The 17,571-nt window shown below is 41.4% G+C and overlaps 2 protein-coding genes across 2 annotated transcripts in view; one reads left to right on the top strand and one right to left on the bottom strand.

The window, feature by feature from the left end:
• The window catches only part of camkvb (CaM kinase-like vesicle-associated b), a 32,109-nt gene extending 31,094 nt beyond the window's left edge, over positions 1-1,015 (top strand). Inside the window, exons 10-11 of the mRNA XM_053441897.1 lie at positions 389-476; positions 665-1,015. Of these exons, the coding sequence (XP_053297872.1) occupies positions 389-476; positions 665-1,015 (439 nt within the window). The remainder of the gene's footprint in view (positions 1-388; positions 477-664) is intronic.
• Positions 1,016-10,493: 9,478 nt separating this feature from the next.
• Positions 10,494-17,571, bottom strand: part of sema3fb (sema domain, immunoglobulin domain (Ig), short basic domain, secreted, (semaphorin) 3Fb) — a 59,379-nt gene continuing 52,301 nt past the window's right edge. The window contains exons 13-18 of the mRNA XM_053446025.1: positions 16,986-17,074; positions 16,786-16,827; positions 15,661-15,818; positions 15,243-15,310; positions 14,852-14,985; positions 10,494-13,319 (exon numbers count right to left, since the gene is read on the bottom strand). Coding sequence (XP_053302000.1) covers positions 12,867-13,319; positions 14,852-14,985; positions 15,243-15,310; positions 15,661-15,818; positions 16,786-16,827; positions 16,986-17,074 — 944 coding nt within the window. The 3' untranslated portion in view covers positions 10,494-12,866. The remainder of the gene's footprint in view (positions 13,320-14,851; positions 14,986-15,242; positions 15,311-15,660; positions 15,819-16,785; positions 16,828-16,985; positions 17,075-17,571) is intronic.

A 17,571-nucleotide genomic window follows, 5' to 3' on the forward strand; every position in this document is an offset into this window, starting at 1 on the left:
TTTATATTTTACCGTTTTAGTTATATTATTCAATTATATTGTTCTTAAATATTTTTTTAACATTTTATTATAATATTGAACATTGTAAACAATATAGGCTACCTGCTAAATATCCACATGTTCTTTGTTAGCATGTTAGCATTTGCTCACATCACATTGCCTTGTTTCACATAGCTGCAAGTATCAAACTCAAAATCATTGTCATAACGGCAGAACACCATTAGAAAAATGATCAGAAAAATCCTCAAAGGTTAAACAGTCTTTCTCAAAGTTTGCCAGTCAAAAAAATTAACAATAAAACTGGGTAATACCATGTGCAGCACTCTGTGACATACAAAGACAGAGGAAACATAAAGCTCAGTTGTGTTTTTCCCATTTTGTCCTGCAGGATCTCTGGTGGTGCAGCGTCAGATAAGAACATCAAGGAAAACGTATGTGCGCAAATAGAGAAGAACTTTGCCAGAGCTAAATGGAAGGTAAGCTCTTTTGTTCTCTCCTTCGGGAAGCTCTTCTTTGCTAAGTTCAACAGTAGTTGTGCAGTCCTTGAACGAGGAGGTATAGCAGCGCACTGTTGTGTAACTGTGAGCTGAGGCAGTTTGATGTTCTCTCAGTACGTTTTTAGGTTAGAGCGTCAATCAGAAATAAAAATGTTCCCCTCCTGCAGAAAGCAGTTCGAGTCACCACCATCATGAAGAGATTGAGGGCCCCTGACCAGAGCAACTCGAGGGCCACCAGCCCTGCAGCCGGAGCCCCAGAGGACCCTGCGGCTCCCCAGGCTACTATCGACCCCTCCGCACCTTTGTGTGGGGAAACACCTGAGGTGGCCCCCGCTGCAGCCACAGAGCTCCCTGCCGGGGCTGAGATGAGCGACCCGGAGCCAGTATCCTCACCTGGGGCGTCAGCCTCAACATCCGAGGGCCTGGCCCAGCAGGAGGCCGAGCCCACATCCCGTTGTAACGGAGAGGCCTCGACAACTAACCAGGCTTCTGTCGAGGCCGAGGGCGAGCAGGGTTAGAACCCACCTCCCCTGTGTGACCTCTGCTGTCCCCACCAACTCCTGCACACTGTACATTAGCTGCTAGCATGGTGACACTGACTCTGCTTCTCTCTCACTTGCAGCATTAGCATCATCTCATGGAGGCTGTGTGCTACCTTTTCCAGAGCGCTGCATATCTTTGGCTTTCTCTATACAAGTATTGTGTCTTTTTTACTGACCCCCCCGACCCCCCAGTGTTTTACGTCAAATGTTATAAACCGAGTCTATCCCTGCATATTTGAGTTTTAGGGGCAGAAAAGATTGGCTGTCAAGTTGTGGCTTACAGCTTTAGTCGTCGTTCTGATTCCTCTCTCAGCGATAAGATAATATAGCAGGACATAGTTGTGCTGAAAATGGCTTTGATTACTTTTTAATGAGCCAACTTGGGAAACTTCTCTCTGACCGTCTTGTAATTACAGTATTTGTTCTCAGAGTCAGTAGTAAAATCCTGCTTTAACCTAATTTTTGACCTTGTACAATAATGCTTAGTACACGCTGACCCTCACATATACTCGTCTCACGTGTTTATCTTTCCTATCGTTATCGTAGACACTAATCACGGATTGTGCCAAGATTGGTGACTGGGAGTTTTTTTTAAGCCCATAACTGTAATTTGAACGAGGCAGCTTCACACATAAGCACACAAACATAAACACTATGTTCCTTTGCTCAGTTCCTGCTCAGGAAAGAACCTCATAGCTGTAAGTGTAAAGATTCTGTACATAGAGACCTTTGTAGAAGTAGCCGAAACAGCATGCATTCTCACTTTCTGCTGTTCATCTCACACTCACGGCCACTTGGTGGATAAAGATGTGCGACTCGTCACATCGTTGGCCGCAGCGCTCTCGCCACAAGCCGTGTCACGGCTAATGTATAGCATAATACACTGTGCATCATGCTGTCTATAAATACAGTGCAGTTAGCGCCCCTGCTGTCAGTGTAAAAGTTGTTTGAAAAGGAAGAATGAATACACCACCATAACATAGCAGTTCTATGCATTCAAATTAATTTGTAGCCTCTCTTTTTAGTTTTTTTAAATCACAACAGAATTTATCGCATCTTTATCCACCATGTGAGAGAAATTGTATTTTTGCTGGATTTCAGTCTACCTGTGCGTTCTTTTTTTAAATGTGTCCTTTGTGTTAGGATACTGACTCAAATGCCACACATGTCTTAATCTTTGGTTATAACTATAAAACAAAATGTGCATCAATGGACCACATGCGGCTTTCAAGGGGAAGACGTGCATCATTTTTGACTTTGCCCGGGATAACCGTCCCCGGCACAGCTGCGTTGACCTGTATTATACTGAGAAAAAAATGTAATCCAGCATATGTTTAACATATTTATAATCTATTTATTATTTAACTCTGTATATTTTTTATTTAGACAGATTTTCAGCCTATTCTTGATAAAACAGTAATAACCAACTATCCTTTCCTGTCACTGGTCCCCTCGAGCATTAATAATGAGCTACAGAAGGAGTTCTCTGTAATCACTCTAGAGGAAAATATAGAGCAATATTTGACAGGCTGCAGAAACTGTGATTCCTGGTGTCCTTTTGCTCCATGTACCTGTAAGTCTTTAGTCCTTGCATGCCTTCTGGCAACTTAGCAAACACATGGCTGCTGTCAGAAAAATGTGTACGCTAGTGTGTACCTGGATGTGCGTGTGTGTGTGAGACACCTGACCGATAAGCATTACGGCCGTATTGATCTTCTGGCCAGTAGGTCCCAGCATCATTTCCTGCGCTAATACATAATTAACCATCAGTTTTGATTCCCTGGTCAAATAAAGACAGCAGCCACATTGTCATTAGACTGATTAGATGATATAATTAAAGTGTAATATGTCCTGGCTCCTGCTCGGCCACTTTGTCTTACTCTTCCTGATCTGTTATCACTAGTATTTCCTGTGCACATCTGTAAATCTATAGGAAAAGGTGCATCAGAAAACTGATCACATTTATTATCTGCAGAATCTCGACTTTGTTGTTGCAGAGTCTTTTATTTCAACATGTTTCTCTTTTTATTCGTGTTGAGGTATTTTGGTAAACACACCAATCATAGAGAGGATTTCTTACATTGCTGAAGATCAATATTTAGATTCGAACAAGAGGCTTACACGAGAGAGATTTTAGTGTGAATAGATTATTTCACGTTGTCTGTTATTTTTGTTTAGATGTCAAATAAACACTGTTGAACCACTGTTACACAGTTTAAAGCAATGCCTCCCCCCCCCCCAACACATTCCTCACTGTATTTAGTAGCTCCAGGTCTGTTCATTTTACCATGCACTAACAGGTGTACTTGTAGATGTGATGTTTGCCAGGACCAGTGGTCACCTGTAGGTCCTGTCCTGCCTTTGTGAGCTCTGTACCGTTCTCCTTGACTGAGTTGATGAATTTGATGGTAATAAACTTTAATTCATCTGTCTATTCGCGTGTCATTCTCTCGTTTCTCCTCTGAGTCAGTGGACAGAGAGTGTACAGTATCTTTCAAAGCAAAACATGCCTCTATGGGAGATTATTTAGAGAGAGTGTGGGAGATCGCCTGCGTCATCACTCTCCCCTCAACCCGAAGGAGAGCATCTGTGTAACACTCCCTCAATTAGCACAAGCTTAGCACCCATCCTGGTGGGGTGTGAGCTTGTGTTCGAAAAATCCCATAAGTGCCATTTGGCAACACTTGCCAGGATACTTGTTTTGCATGGAATTGAAATAATAACGCAGAGAACTCGCCTTCTCTGCCCTCTGGGGTTTAAATCGGCTGCCTCTCGAGAGCCTTTCTCTTTTTCAGGCCCATTGTACAATCATATATGCAGCCATCCAAACAGCCTGCTGGTCTCAAGAAGGCTCTGTGTCATTGGAGGACATCACTTGGAGAGCCAGGATGAGGGAACGGTTCGTTTCCTGAGTCTCACAATGCAGAGATGAAAGACCGCTTATCAGAGTCGGGCCTTCCTTAGAGTAAAACCAAGATATTTATTCTTGTGGGCAAAACCAAAATTACATATTGACTAAATTAAAATCTGTGGCTTGAGTTATCCAGAAGAATCAATACCAAAGAGAATACTAAAATAACATTAAGCAAGAATTAGTCTACTTACACAACTCAATTGGCTCAATAAGCTGTCCCTCTAAAAAGTGCTCCCCTCTTTCAGGTTTATCAGCCGTCAGATTCAAGCTGAGGACAAGGTTCCAAGTGAAGAAGTGATTGTGGTGGCTAGTATTGATTCGTCAACATGCTGAGGTCGGAAAGTAATCAATCACATCAACTCTGCTTGTTGCTTTCCTGCCATGGGTGACATGGCTCAGGAATAAGAGCAGTCATCTAGTGAGCACAAGTCAATCAATGTGTGAATATTTCTATGAATGAATGGGGAAATGCAACAATCACCAGACTAGAAAGCATGCTCCATTTGCCTCAGCTTAATGCACACCTCTGAAGTCCCACAGAAAAAAAAAACGTATCTATAACTTAGATAAATAAAATGGCACTAAGTATAGAGCTCAAACCACTGCCAAGGCCCAACAGTCACCCTACATTCATCAAGCAGCACACAATTTCACACACGTACGGATATCACTTCCACAAGCCAGATTTCTTTAAATTAAAGATCCATGAATTATTTTCAGGGAAGGGAAAATGTGAAAAACACCCTATCTCACTATAAGCTGGTTTCAGACATTCACCGGACTCCACAGTTCATTTTTATTTTCTCTGGAGGAGGTGCATGTGAGAACGCTCCATATAGTTTCTGCTGACTTTATCCGCCTGACATCCTAGTCAGTAGAAATCCAGGAGAAGTCAATGTGTAAACACAGCAGGAGATCCCCCACTGGATTCATCTTCAGCTTCTATAGCGCGACAGAGGCAAAAATGAAAGACACCAACGAAGATGTCAAGAGAGTTTGTGGTGATAACAGCTGACGATGGAGTCGGGTTGCTGTAAATATGATCATGTGATCTCCGGAGCAGAGTTAATACATCACTTCCTGCCTCTGCTTACAGCACCCAGCTGCTCCACGATTTCATGCTAAACTTAGTGCCAATACTCTGGATTTTACCTGTCGTTAAATTTTTAAAGAAAGTGACAATAACTTCCTCAATTCACCCCCTGAATCTTATTATCTGCCCTTCCCATTCTTTAAGGGTTGCAGGTGGGGGAGCTGGAGCCAATCCCAGCTGACAGTGGGCAAGAGACGGGGTACAACCTTAACGGGTCGCCAGCATTGCAGGGCCAACATATAGAGACAAACAACCATTCACACTTACATACCAACCTACGGTCAATTCGAGTCTCCAGTTAATCTAACCCAAATCTGCATGTTTTTGGACTGTGGGAGAAAGCCCAAGTTCTGACCTAGATCCAAACCAAAATGTTGTACAAAAGGTTTATCACTAACCCACACTACATCATTGCTCCAAGTTTCGTGATAAACCGTTCAGTTGGTTTTGTAGAACCCTGCTCACAAACAAACAAACCAATAAGCAAAAGGACAGGGGTGAAACCATAACCTCCTTGGCTGAGGTAAATACATCTATCTAACCTTCTTCAGTATTTAACCACCAATCTACTGTCATCAGTAAAAACAGAGCTTCACCAATAATAACCAAAATTGTCAAACATTTCAAAAGCATCCATAGTAAAATATTATGAAATAAGGATTAATCTTAGACAGTTCAGAAGAAACAAAGAGTCCAAAACATTAAACAGATTAGTGTCGCAGCACTTTTCTCCTCCCTCATTAACCCCAATTACACCACGTGAACAGTCGGGTAGAGACGGTCATATACTGCCATCTGTTGGATCACAACATGTAAAGCAGCTGTAAGCACAGCACTTGTTGGGATTCAGTGGAAGCAGCAGAGGGCAATGCTGCTCCCTCTTTTGGATGTTTTCCTTTTGAAAGGCGCTGATGATTATTCCACACTTTCCCCTGAGTCTCCTCCCGCATGTGGTTACTTCATGAGAGAGTCTGACAATATGACATGTGGGATCCATGAAGGCCAGGAGAGGCTGGAGCTAAAACCTTTTAACCTACTTTGTGACTGATCCCAGGTTGAGACATTAAATTAACTTCAGCTCATCATCTCTTCAATAAGCTGAGTTTAGTTGGCCGACAGCGGCCAAGTCTGTAGGTCTTCAGAGGGATGCCTGTGAACAAAGCCCCAGTTTCATGGCCATGCCGGACTGACTCTCACGGTCTGACTTCAGAGTCTCTGCTCCAACAATGCAGTGAGTGTCCGACGGCGCTGATTGTGAGGGAGACGGAGAGAATACCCACAGAATGCCAGCACTGCCTCGGAGCCACCGAGCACCAGATCACACTCAAAGATAAGACCCAGCTCAATTCCACATGTGAAAAGTCAGAAGAATGGTGCTCGTGATGCCCCTGCTTGGCATTACACCACACAACGTGCCCCAGTGGAAATAATGTCTCACAGCTATGTCTCTTGTGCTGTGAAGAATAGTGTATAGAAATATGTGATCAGACTCTGAAGGGTCAGTGTTTGTTGTGGGCAGCTTTGAATTTCCAAAATTTGCATCATGCTCCTTGGTTTGGGGCCAGTTTCTGAATCAGAGGCAGAGGTGGCTGGATGGATGTGATGTGGTGATGATGGAGATACAATGTTAACAACCGCAGTGTTTAAGGCGTCTGACCCTGACTGTTAGTGTTCTGCCCTGACTCCCCTTGCCTGCTCCGCTGCTCCCCAGCAGGGATCAGATAAGCAGAGGGAACAGAGCGCTGTCTATGGGGAGGAATGAAGGGGACAGCAGATGGCATCTGACAGCTGGAATGTCCTGTGATGGTTTTCCAAACCATTTCAACAATTGTCTTGTGCCCTGAAACAAACCCAAACTGGGTTGAAAAGGTGCCTCCCGACATGTGCTCATCTTCACCTTTAAAATGAGTCATTGGGGCGAGTGAGCAGATAAGGTTGTGTTCGGAGGATATGTCCTTCGGTGTGTAAACAAGTATAAATATGTAGTGCAAATCGGATGTTATTCATAAAACATGCAAGTGAAAACAAGATTGCAACATTATTGTATCAGTCCTTCTTCTAGTTTGCTCATTATGTTTTAAACTTACATGAATTATAAACTACTTCAGCTGTTCTGAGAGTTCAGAAAACATGTATTCCTTGTTACTTATTCACATGGCAGTTTGTTATGGTATTTTATACTGGGTAAATATTTAGGCTCATAGGTGCAATGTGTATTAATTAAACATTAATCTGCATTTGTTTTGATTAATTATCAAAATGATGTGAATTCTCCATGGGATGGTTGGCCTGTAAGTCCAGTGGATGGAATTTTATTTACAACAATGGGACTAACATTAGCATCCATTACAGGATAAGTCTGGTCATATTCTATATTTTTGTTGCTCTAAACTCTTAGGAGGGTGGAAATACCACCAATAAACTGGTCTGACTGATAAGTAATGTCTCACTCAGACACATGCACCTCCTCCAGAGAAAGTGCACAGAGTCTCCGGAGTTCAGTGCATGTCTGAAAGCAGCTTAACAGGGAAAACGAAAAATTAAGCCCAGACATTCAAATTCACATTTACACCATTTTTTTTCATCTTGATGACCAAAGCGCTTCACAGACTGTTATTCAGCCATTGACACAGACATTCATACAGTGCAGCTATGTGCAGCACTTTCTCCATCATACATCATTCACACACTGCTGGAAGAGTCGTCAGGGACAATTTGGGATTCAGTATCTTGGCCAAAGACACTTTGGCACGCAGAATGGTGGAGACTGGGATAGACTCGCCGACCTAAGTAGTGGACGACCCGCTCTACCTCCTTATTCTTATCTAATCATGGTCCCAAGTCCATTCTGCAGCAGGACACTGACAGAAACATAAACTGATGGTGTGGCCCCCACAGACGCCTGATCTCATATCATGAAGTCAGTCTGGGATCACATGAGGAGACAGGAGCTACTGAGACAACTTTAACCCACAGATGAAACGTGGTAGGATGCTTGCACAACCTGCAGGACCTGCCAAGAACCTTGAAAAACAGTGCTGATGAGCTGTGGTGCAGAAGCTTTGTGCTGCAATATACTGGGAAGTACAGCTATACCATCATCAAATATATTGTGTTGATTCCTCTGTCCTTACTGCCCATTTTCTTCTTTAACACTCTTTACTCCCGACCTATATTGTTGTGGGAGAATGAGTCAGCCTTGCACTGATCAGAGGTCAGCTTTACTAGCGAGGTTTTTATGAAGTACAAAAACTGATGAGGCTGACTGACACAGGTCTGACCCGACATATAGCTGGTTCCCCTCGGGTGCTGTGAGCCTTCATGACCTCATGACCTCTCATCACACAGTGGTTCTGAGTCAGCAGAGATTGAAAAAAAATAATTGAGGTTTCGTAAGAGTACAATGCATCATGAAATATTAATTGGGAGTACTTAAGGCCTCATGCAGGCATAAAGAGACTTTGGTGTCAAGTATTAGGTGAACTGTCTCAGACTATCGTCAGCATTTAGTCCGCACCTCTGACCATCACATTGTCTGAAGTTGCTAGAGGTTAGGCCACTTCCTATGAAAGAAATCCAGCATCTGAAGTGGTGTCTGAGACGTCTCACACAACCAAGTGCATGAAGGGATACCATGACTGCAAAAGAAACAACACAAATACAAAAACCCCAACAAAAATACAAAAGCCCCCACACAAATACAAAAGCTACAACACAACTGCAAAAGCTACAACAAAACCGTAAAAGCTACAACACGCATAAGCTAAACCTACAACAAAAATACAAAGGCACAATACAAATACAAAGGCCAAATACAAAAGCTAAACACAAATAAAAAATCTACACACAAATACAAAAGCTACAACACAAATACAAAGCTACAACACAAAAGCTACGACACGAAAACAAAGCTACAACACGAATACAAAAATACAACACAAATACAAAGCTACAACACAAATACAAAAGCTACAACACAAAAGCTACAACACAAATACAAAGCTACAACACGACTAAATTATACAACACAAATACAAAAGCTACAACAAAACCTCAAAAGCTACAACACAAATACAAAAAGCCTCAACACAAATTCAACAGCCACAACACAAATACAAAAGCAACACAACGAAAATACAACCAAATGACTGGAAATGTAGTCACTCAATGTGTTCAGGTGATTCGTCGTTTGTAAAACCCGGTCAAACTAGTCACTTCCTAAAATAGGATGCATGTCTATTTCAGGTCTTACGGTTCAGGTACGCTCATACGTTCAATATATTGGGTTCCTCATGCAGTTCTACCGTAACACCTGAAATAGACAGGCATCGTTTGATTTTGCTTCTGTCGTGCACGTGCAGTTTTGTTGTCGCTTTTGAATTCCTGTTTTCTTGAATGAGACGTCTCGGCCACCGTAGAGAAGGGGTCTGACACTGGGGTCCTTTGTGTCACCTCTGATTCAGATGAAAAGCAGCAAATACTTTAACCTTTTGTAATTATCTTTCAGAATGAGAAGGGTAAGTACTGTGTAAAAATACATCATAAATATATGTTTCTCTGAGATTTAAACAGAATTTAATATGATCTCATCTCTAACAACGTAATGTAAACGTTAAATATTCAAATAAGCTGCACTAGTATTAGCAAGCCGAAAGGTCAAAATTGCTAAACGTGCAAAGATGAAAAGTAATTTGCAATTCTAATGCGCAATGTGAATAACATTTTTGGTCAGCTACTCTTCAAGAGGCCTATGCCACCTGCACTTTAGGTCACATCAACCAGGTATATTCTTTATTTTGTGGTCACTGCCTGAACAAATTGAACAATAATTAGCGAGTGTTTTTTACATAATAAACAATATTATATTAGGTAATGTTTTTTTAAGACCTGAGAAGAGAACAGTAAAAGATTTCCAATCTGGTGAAATACATTTTGCAGGACAAAATACCTCTAATGAAGGAGACATACATGAGGCCATGTGGGTTTCCCCATAACTAGCTTAAGGTAATTCAGCCATTATTAAATTCTTTACATTTGCTCTGTTCACTACTCTTTCTACCATGACATATAAAGGCCTGGTTGCATGTCTAAATAAGTTAAGTAAAATAAGAGCTACTGAAATAAATACAGTTAATTATATTAACAGTTGTGTTAATTCAAAATGTAATTTATCACTGTGTACATATTTTATAAATTGTTATTAATAAGAAATCTTACAAGTATCTTACAGATATCTTCTCATTATCTACTGAACAAAAAAAATTGATTTAATTAACCGTTAAAATCTGATCTGACGATATTAACCGATGGGGACTAGGAGCTTTCATCAAGTGTCATAAGTCCCAGAGCTAATGACACTTTGTCTTTCATTGAAATGTTTAACCTTCTTTTGGCTTCATTACAAACACCAATGTAATGTGTATATTTTATACAAATGTGCATACATATCTCTTTAACAGGTATAACTTTATTCCAAGGATCCAGAGAGATCTGGGCAGAACATGGAAAACATTCAGTATAAGGCCAATCACAATGAAGGGGGGGAGCATTCCATTCTTATAAAATATAGAGCTTTAATTTATTAGTCAGCAACAACAATGGAAAGGGAAGATAAAGTAATTTACACAAGTCATTACAATAGCATCACCTCTGTGCATTTAGTGTTTTTTACTTTTTTCATAAAGTCTGATGATGCAAGAAAACAAAACAAACAAAAACACTCAAAAACTAAAGACACAGTTTAAAAAAATACCAACAAATTGTACAACCCCTCGTCACCTTTTTTTCTCTTTTTTTTTTACTGTAGAATCCCTGGTCTCATTTTAAAGAGACGTTCGGGGGCTGAGATTTATTCTGGGAATGCAGAAAAATTCCAAATGGAGGAGCGGATACAAAAAACCCTGTATGAATTATTAATGCATCTTCCAATAGGCGTTCATGCAGACTATTATAAGGCCAGAACGGGAGCTAAACAATGTGCATTCAAAGTCACTTAATATCATAATAATAATAATTCTGCATTTCTCCTTTTTCCAAATATTTGTTCCAAAGTTGTAAATTCTTATACATGAAAATTCCATGAATCTACTTCTGGGGGAACTGCTGTAGTAATATTTTTTCATAGAGTGCTAGAATGAGCATAAGCATTCTAATCAATAGAATATTTGTTCAGTTCATAATAACACTAATTTTCACTCTGCCTTACTCTGTACTTGATGTGCAACTCGTTTTGCACTTTTTGAAATTATGCTATTATCTGTTATCCAAACACATGGATAAGATAATTGCACTTTGTACTTTGACAGAACTAAATTCATGCCAATAAGAAAATGCATCATGCTTTATACAGGAGTATATTTAAAACCAGGACATTTTGCAAAGCATTCGTTTTTTCCCATTTAGCCGCACTGAGAACCTCCCTCAGACTGTACTGTACACCCCTAGAAACAAAGAACAGAAAAAAACAACCACACATTATCTTATCAGAATTACAGTACAAATACAGGTTCATGCACACAATGAAAGCCAGCTTCCCAATAATTTTGGTTAGTGTCACAACATTGTTACAATGCTCTGTTGTGTATACGGGCAATTACTTTTTTTTCCACACATGAATGTCAAAGGAAGAAAGAACGAGAGATGTCTGGAGTGCTGCCTCATGTGGGCACTTCTTTCCTCTTTTAACTGGTTTTGTTTCGACGCAAAAGTAAACTCCACCTTGCCCGAGTGTGCTTGTCGCATTTGGCCCCAGCCAATGTCCCTTGAAAGTAAAACAATAATGCCCTTTGTACAAAACCTTGACCTTATATTGCACCTCTCTCTGAGTTCAAAGTTTGCAGCTGAAAAGAACCGTACCATTATAGTGACATTATTTTGTCAACCATTATAATGATATATCTAATTAAAAGCTGATGCTTGTCTCATTTTTTAATTCATGGCCCCAAGGAACTACAGGTTACTCAGGTCACAGATCACAGTGAGAACCTTGTCATTCTTTAGCAAATGTAAATCTCACTAATCTGAATTAGTATCATCTGAAAAGTAGCGAAGATGCTGCATCATTTAACAATCAATCCTCCAGTCAAAACGGGAGGAGAGGAGAAACAAACAAAGGGCATGCACCAGTTTAAAGTACAGCTATTAAAAGGCCTAATTACAACATATTGTAGGTTCCCATGTAGAAAGAACTGTTTCCCCACAAGAACTGGGACCATGTAACGATGGTCCCCTTGCAATATCAAGTCTCTGTCTGCGAGCAGCCACAAGGAGGTTGCATTACCGGCATTCCTGATGTGTCCAGTAATAAAAAGAGTCCTGGCCTTGAGTCAAAGCAAGCAAGAAACAAAGGAGATCCCATCAACCCTTTATCAACAATTCATTTCCCCGTCAGAGCGAGCGTCTCGTGGTTTGCTCGTGACAGCTTACACATTCCAAACAGTCGCCAACGGTCATGTGATGCCGACAGATGAGTTTTGTAATGACAGTAACAGCAACAATAAAATTAACAACATCAATAATAACAATAATATTTGCCCCAAAGGTACCTATACACAAAGAGCATGTTTTTTCTATAAGTACAAAGAAATCCACAGAATGATACTATATACAACCTACAATAAATACTGTGTATCATATATCTTACTGTTTGAGAGGATGTATGTGGGGTTTTGTTTTGCAAGCCTCTTTTTTCTCAGTTTGTTTTTTTTCCCGGGTGTTTGGACTTTTTTCATGTAGCTACTCTCAATGAGTCTCTCCCAGTTTTCACAGGGTGTGGAGGGGGAAGGGTGGACGAGGGTATTTCAGACACAAAGCTGGGCTCCTCATGTCTCTACCTCCTCCTGCTCCTCATTCTCCTCCCCCTCCCCGTGATGCCGGCGGTTGCGGGGCTTCTTGTGCTCCTTGAGCTCCTTCAGGTCTTTGGCTTTGAGGGTGCCCAGCAGCGGGTCTCCGAACTGCCAGTAGTCCTGGCAGTACTGATTGATCAGGCTCATCTCTGGCTGGCTCAGGATGGTCAGCAGGTCCTTGTACTGGCCTGCACTGGGGGTCCACTGGGTGCTGCTGGAGTGGAGCGTGGACGGCACCAGACCTCCCCCACCCTCCACCAGGACGCTGTTGACAGCCCTGCTCGACAACACCACCAGCTGCATCTTCACCACTGTGTATTTGAAGTTCTTCTCCGTGGCCGTACACTGGTACATGCCGGAGTCAGAGGGCTGCAGGGACCGCATGAGGAGACCTTGTTCCGTCTTCAAAACCCGGCCATCAGAACGCATCTGCAGAGTCAGAGAGACAAACAGCTCATGAGACACATCAAGGGGGACAAGTGCATTACAGGTGTGATGCAAAGCAGCTGTCACCATGTGTATCCATTCGTTACAGCACAAGTGATTGTTGCAGAGAAGTGGTTAGAAATCATTTACACTACTCAGACAATTAACCATTCATTGTCCTCAAACGCAGTATGTGTGTAAGTTAAGTTGTTCTGTTAAAACTGTTCATGGATCAGGAGGAAAGTGGGAGAATGCATTGGACCTTACTGCGTGATTATTACTTTAATCTGGAGGTTGTGCAAATAACAGGAGGAGACCTGGATGATTGTAAATCTGTTAATAAATGTTTGCGATACAAAGAATTAAGAAAGCTAATAAAATATCTCATTGAATCATACTTTACACACACACACCTATATATATATATTAAAAAATCTGATAAACTATTTTACCATTGTGCACCCTTGAGATGCTCCCTAAATTAACAGCCTATTTACATTTTATACACATACATACATATACATATAAACATCAATATCACGGACTGTCTGTATTACCTGTTTATATTGTGCAGATAACAGCTAACTGGATTACTGAATCTGATATTTCTGAGCCACAATTTGAAGTTTTAAGGAGCTAGTTTCTCTCTGATATATTAACAGAGTGGGTTCGCAGTGACTATGATGTTCCTGGGTTTTGATTTGACAGAAATATGAAGTAGTGCAATGTTTAGTTTGTAACAAACTATCAAATGATCGGTCAGTGATAGACAACCACTGCAAAACCTATTACCCTTTATATCCTCTTATCTCTTCAGAGCATATACTCTGTTCATATCCAGAGGATTTACAGTATTCATATTATTCACATTTCTACTCTCTTGGCCTGTACAATGAATCAATATCCGTCATTTAAAAAAAGGAAAATATATCAATTTAAATATAATCAAACAATGTTGTAACTCCATTTCTTGACATCTATACCCATGAACTTGAATAGGTGATGACAGTTTTTTTTTTTGCTCCGAATCCGATGAGCAGCAAAGTCAGCTTTGCTTGTGGGAATAGAGACCATCTAACAGAATAGTCAATAAAACAGAGGCAGCAACACTACATTGCTTCACAATAAAACTTTAACTAGTGCCTCCGAGTTGTATATGATAGCAGAGGACTTTTTTCACTGCTCTCCTTCATATGTCCTTCCCCCGGGCCAGAGGACAGTCAGAGGTCTGAAAGAGGAATCTGGAATCGTTCAATCAGAGCCTGAGTTGCTTAATCAGGTGAACAGATCAATTTTTCATATCTGTCATGTTGCTTATATATGTCGCCTGCTCTCCATGGCAACAAATCAACAAAATGAAATGAAATACCATGGAGGAAATGTCCAAAGATAATAATTAAGGTTCATCTTCTGTTACTAACCCATTCAACACTTTTGGAGGTTGACATTAAACTTTGCAGTTGAGTGAATTACCCCTTTATAAAATATGTTCATATAAGCAGTAACTTGGACAAATACAGCATGTGATGGCTCACCTCTTTCCTGCGCTCGCTGTTGTCTCTCTGCAGATGCCATTTGATGACAGCATGTGGGGAGCGGGCCTGACACTCCAGGAAGGTGCTGCTTCCCTCCACCCCGTACTGCACCATCTCCAGAGTGTTCTTATTGGCTGCAGGGCAGAGAGACACAGGGATTGTCATGGCAACCAGAACACTCATTACCATGAGCTCCTTAGGACCAAAGATCTCAGTTGTGGTAAAAATCAAAGTCCTTTTTTTGCAATATGGCTGTCAGAGATTACCATAAAGCTGCAAGAATAAGCCAGTAACAACCTTGGAACGAGACATATTGTTATTTCTAACCTTCTGAGGTCCTTATTTAACCAACAGAAGTAATAAAAGCAGGACTGTTAACTAGGGAACATACTGTTGGAGTTGAAGCCTCGGCATTGACGGATGGGGTTCCCGTACTTGACGTCCTGCCTTCGGCTTCGTCTAAAGGGGTCAGACCAGTATCGCCGAATAAGGAGAGAAAACACAATAAAGCAACCGCAAGCCATTCAAAGCCATTCAACAATACATTAATTATAATAAATGACTAACCATAAACCCCCTTATGTTATTATCTCCTGCAAATCTTCATCATTTACTGTTCAAACTAATAATAGTATGTCATCATTAGTCTAATGTTAATTCACCCAAACACCCTGCTGACTATATGATAGAAAGAGTTGCCATTAAATTAGCCATTCAGCGATCCTTGCAGTCTAATCTGAGCATCATTCAACACATCAGTTAGTTGTGATGTTAGTGTAACTCATGCCGTCACTGCTGCTGGTGCTCACCTCTTCTGCGAGGCCGAGTAGCGGGAGCAGGACTTGCCGTCCCAGGCGCAGTACGGATCTCGGGCTAGGCAGCAGTCAGCGCAGGCCTCGCCATACACGTCGCACCGGTGGAGAGCCAGCTGTGTCAGGCCCACCGCAGAGGACACATACAGCTGTTGCTGTTGAGAGAAAGAGGATGGGAAATGGTGTTAGACTTAACACTGGACAACATTTAAATGCATTTATTAAAGATTTAAACAGTCAATTTCAAGTGTAAATTCCCCAAAAATGTATTATCAGTGTATATGTTCAAAATTATTTTACAATTGCTATGATTCTGTTTGCTCAGGCAAAACATGTTTTAAATCTAGTTTCAGCAGGCAGCAGCCAGCAGCCAGTCTTTGCAGGTCACTTTTACAGTTTCAGAAAGAAAACTGAAACCAGCATAAACCCAGGCCAAACGAACAGCCCATAAACAGGCAGGTCTAGATTGGGCTCTGCCCTAAATTTTAACTTGGACATAAGGTCACTGTATTTGCCAAATTTGAAAATAACAGTAAAAAAAAGAGCACAATTCAGACTACATGCATTGAGGTAGCTGGTTTTGAGAGTGATTCAATTTCACAGTTGTGTATCCAGGGGCTTGTTCCATCTACAAGGATCTTATTTGCTCTCATACAAAAAGACAAACCCAGAGGAACGTAATGAGATAAGAATACAATCTTTGTCCTGCACTGTGCTGAAACAGCAGCAGCCGGCTGTGGATCATCTGGTAGAATACTGAGCTCATCTCGATCAGGTTACCATCATAATTTCATGATCAGCTGTTGAGATTCATCAGTGTGGCAGGCTGTAACACTAACTCTCTGTCTGTGGGACTGATGTCATTAAATGTAGAAAAGGCCAACTATTTTAATCACTTTGAAAGACAACACTAACTTTGATGTCTTCTCCATATCTCTCTTCCCATTGTCTGCCCCTGTCATGTGTGTAGTATAAGAATTATGAAGCAATAGGGCAGCACAGCTGTATGCATGTAGCTTGTGACCTTTAAGAGTTGTCATTAATTTATTTTCTTTGGAAGGTAGCTTCTTTTCTCTTCATGTCAGCAAAGGTTAAGGAAATCTGTTGCACAGACACACTTACCCTTTTGGATGAGATCTTCATTGTTGTAATGGGAGTAGGGGCCTTTATGGAGAAAATACGTTTTTTGTGAGCACAGTAATCTTCATTGCAGACGAAAATGTAAAATACAGAGAGGTTAGCAGAATAGGAAAAATAAGAAGAGAAAGGACTAGAAATGTATGAGGTATACGGTTTTAGAGTAAGAAGAGAAAAACGCTTACCTTGAAAACCTCCACCTCCTCCAGGACCAGCTCCTCGGTCTGCAGATCGTCTCTGGGCAGCACGATGACCTTCTGGACTGTCCCTTTGTCTGTGGGAGAGACGCACACCTGTCAGCTGCACACCTGCAACCTCTCACCCGTCCACCTGGCAAAGGCCCCTTGGATTTCCATTTGATTCCCTCAGCAACCTCAAACAAGGGATAATCCTCGTATCAACAGGCTGTGTTATACTCTTCACCTCTGTCACTAGGTTCTCTCCAGTTGAACCTTTCCTCAATGACATGATGCTCTGTTCCACTTAGCGTACCCCCTGCTTCCACCATGACAAACCTCTCCTGTCATCCCCGGCTTCATTCTTATCCACACCTATTCATTCTGGATGCTGTAGGACCCTCCAGGCTTCCCTGGCATGTTTGATTTCTGTAAAGAGTCTGACATTCCTGTGAGCGGGACACCTGAGATTTATTATGACTTCTGCATTGAGCCTCGGCGCAGGGCTAAATGGTTCAATCTGACATCAGCTGAAAGGACACACATTCCTCCACAGTGGCCGCCGTGCACACACCCATCCGTGTCCTCCCAGTAA

The sequence above is a fragment of the Pleuronectes platessa genome, chromosome 2 (genome assembly GCF_947347685.1).
Source record: "Pleuronectes platessa chromosome 2, fPlePla1.1, whole genome shotgun sequence".
Lineage (NCBI taxonomy): Eukaryota > Metazoa > Chordata > Actinopteri > Pleuronectiformes > Pleuronectidae > Pleuronectes > Pleuronectes platessa.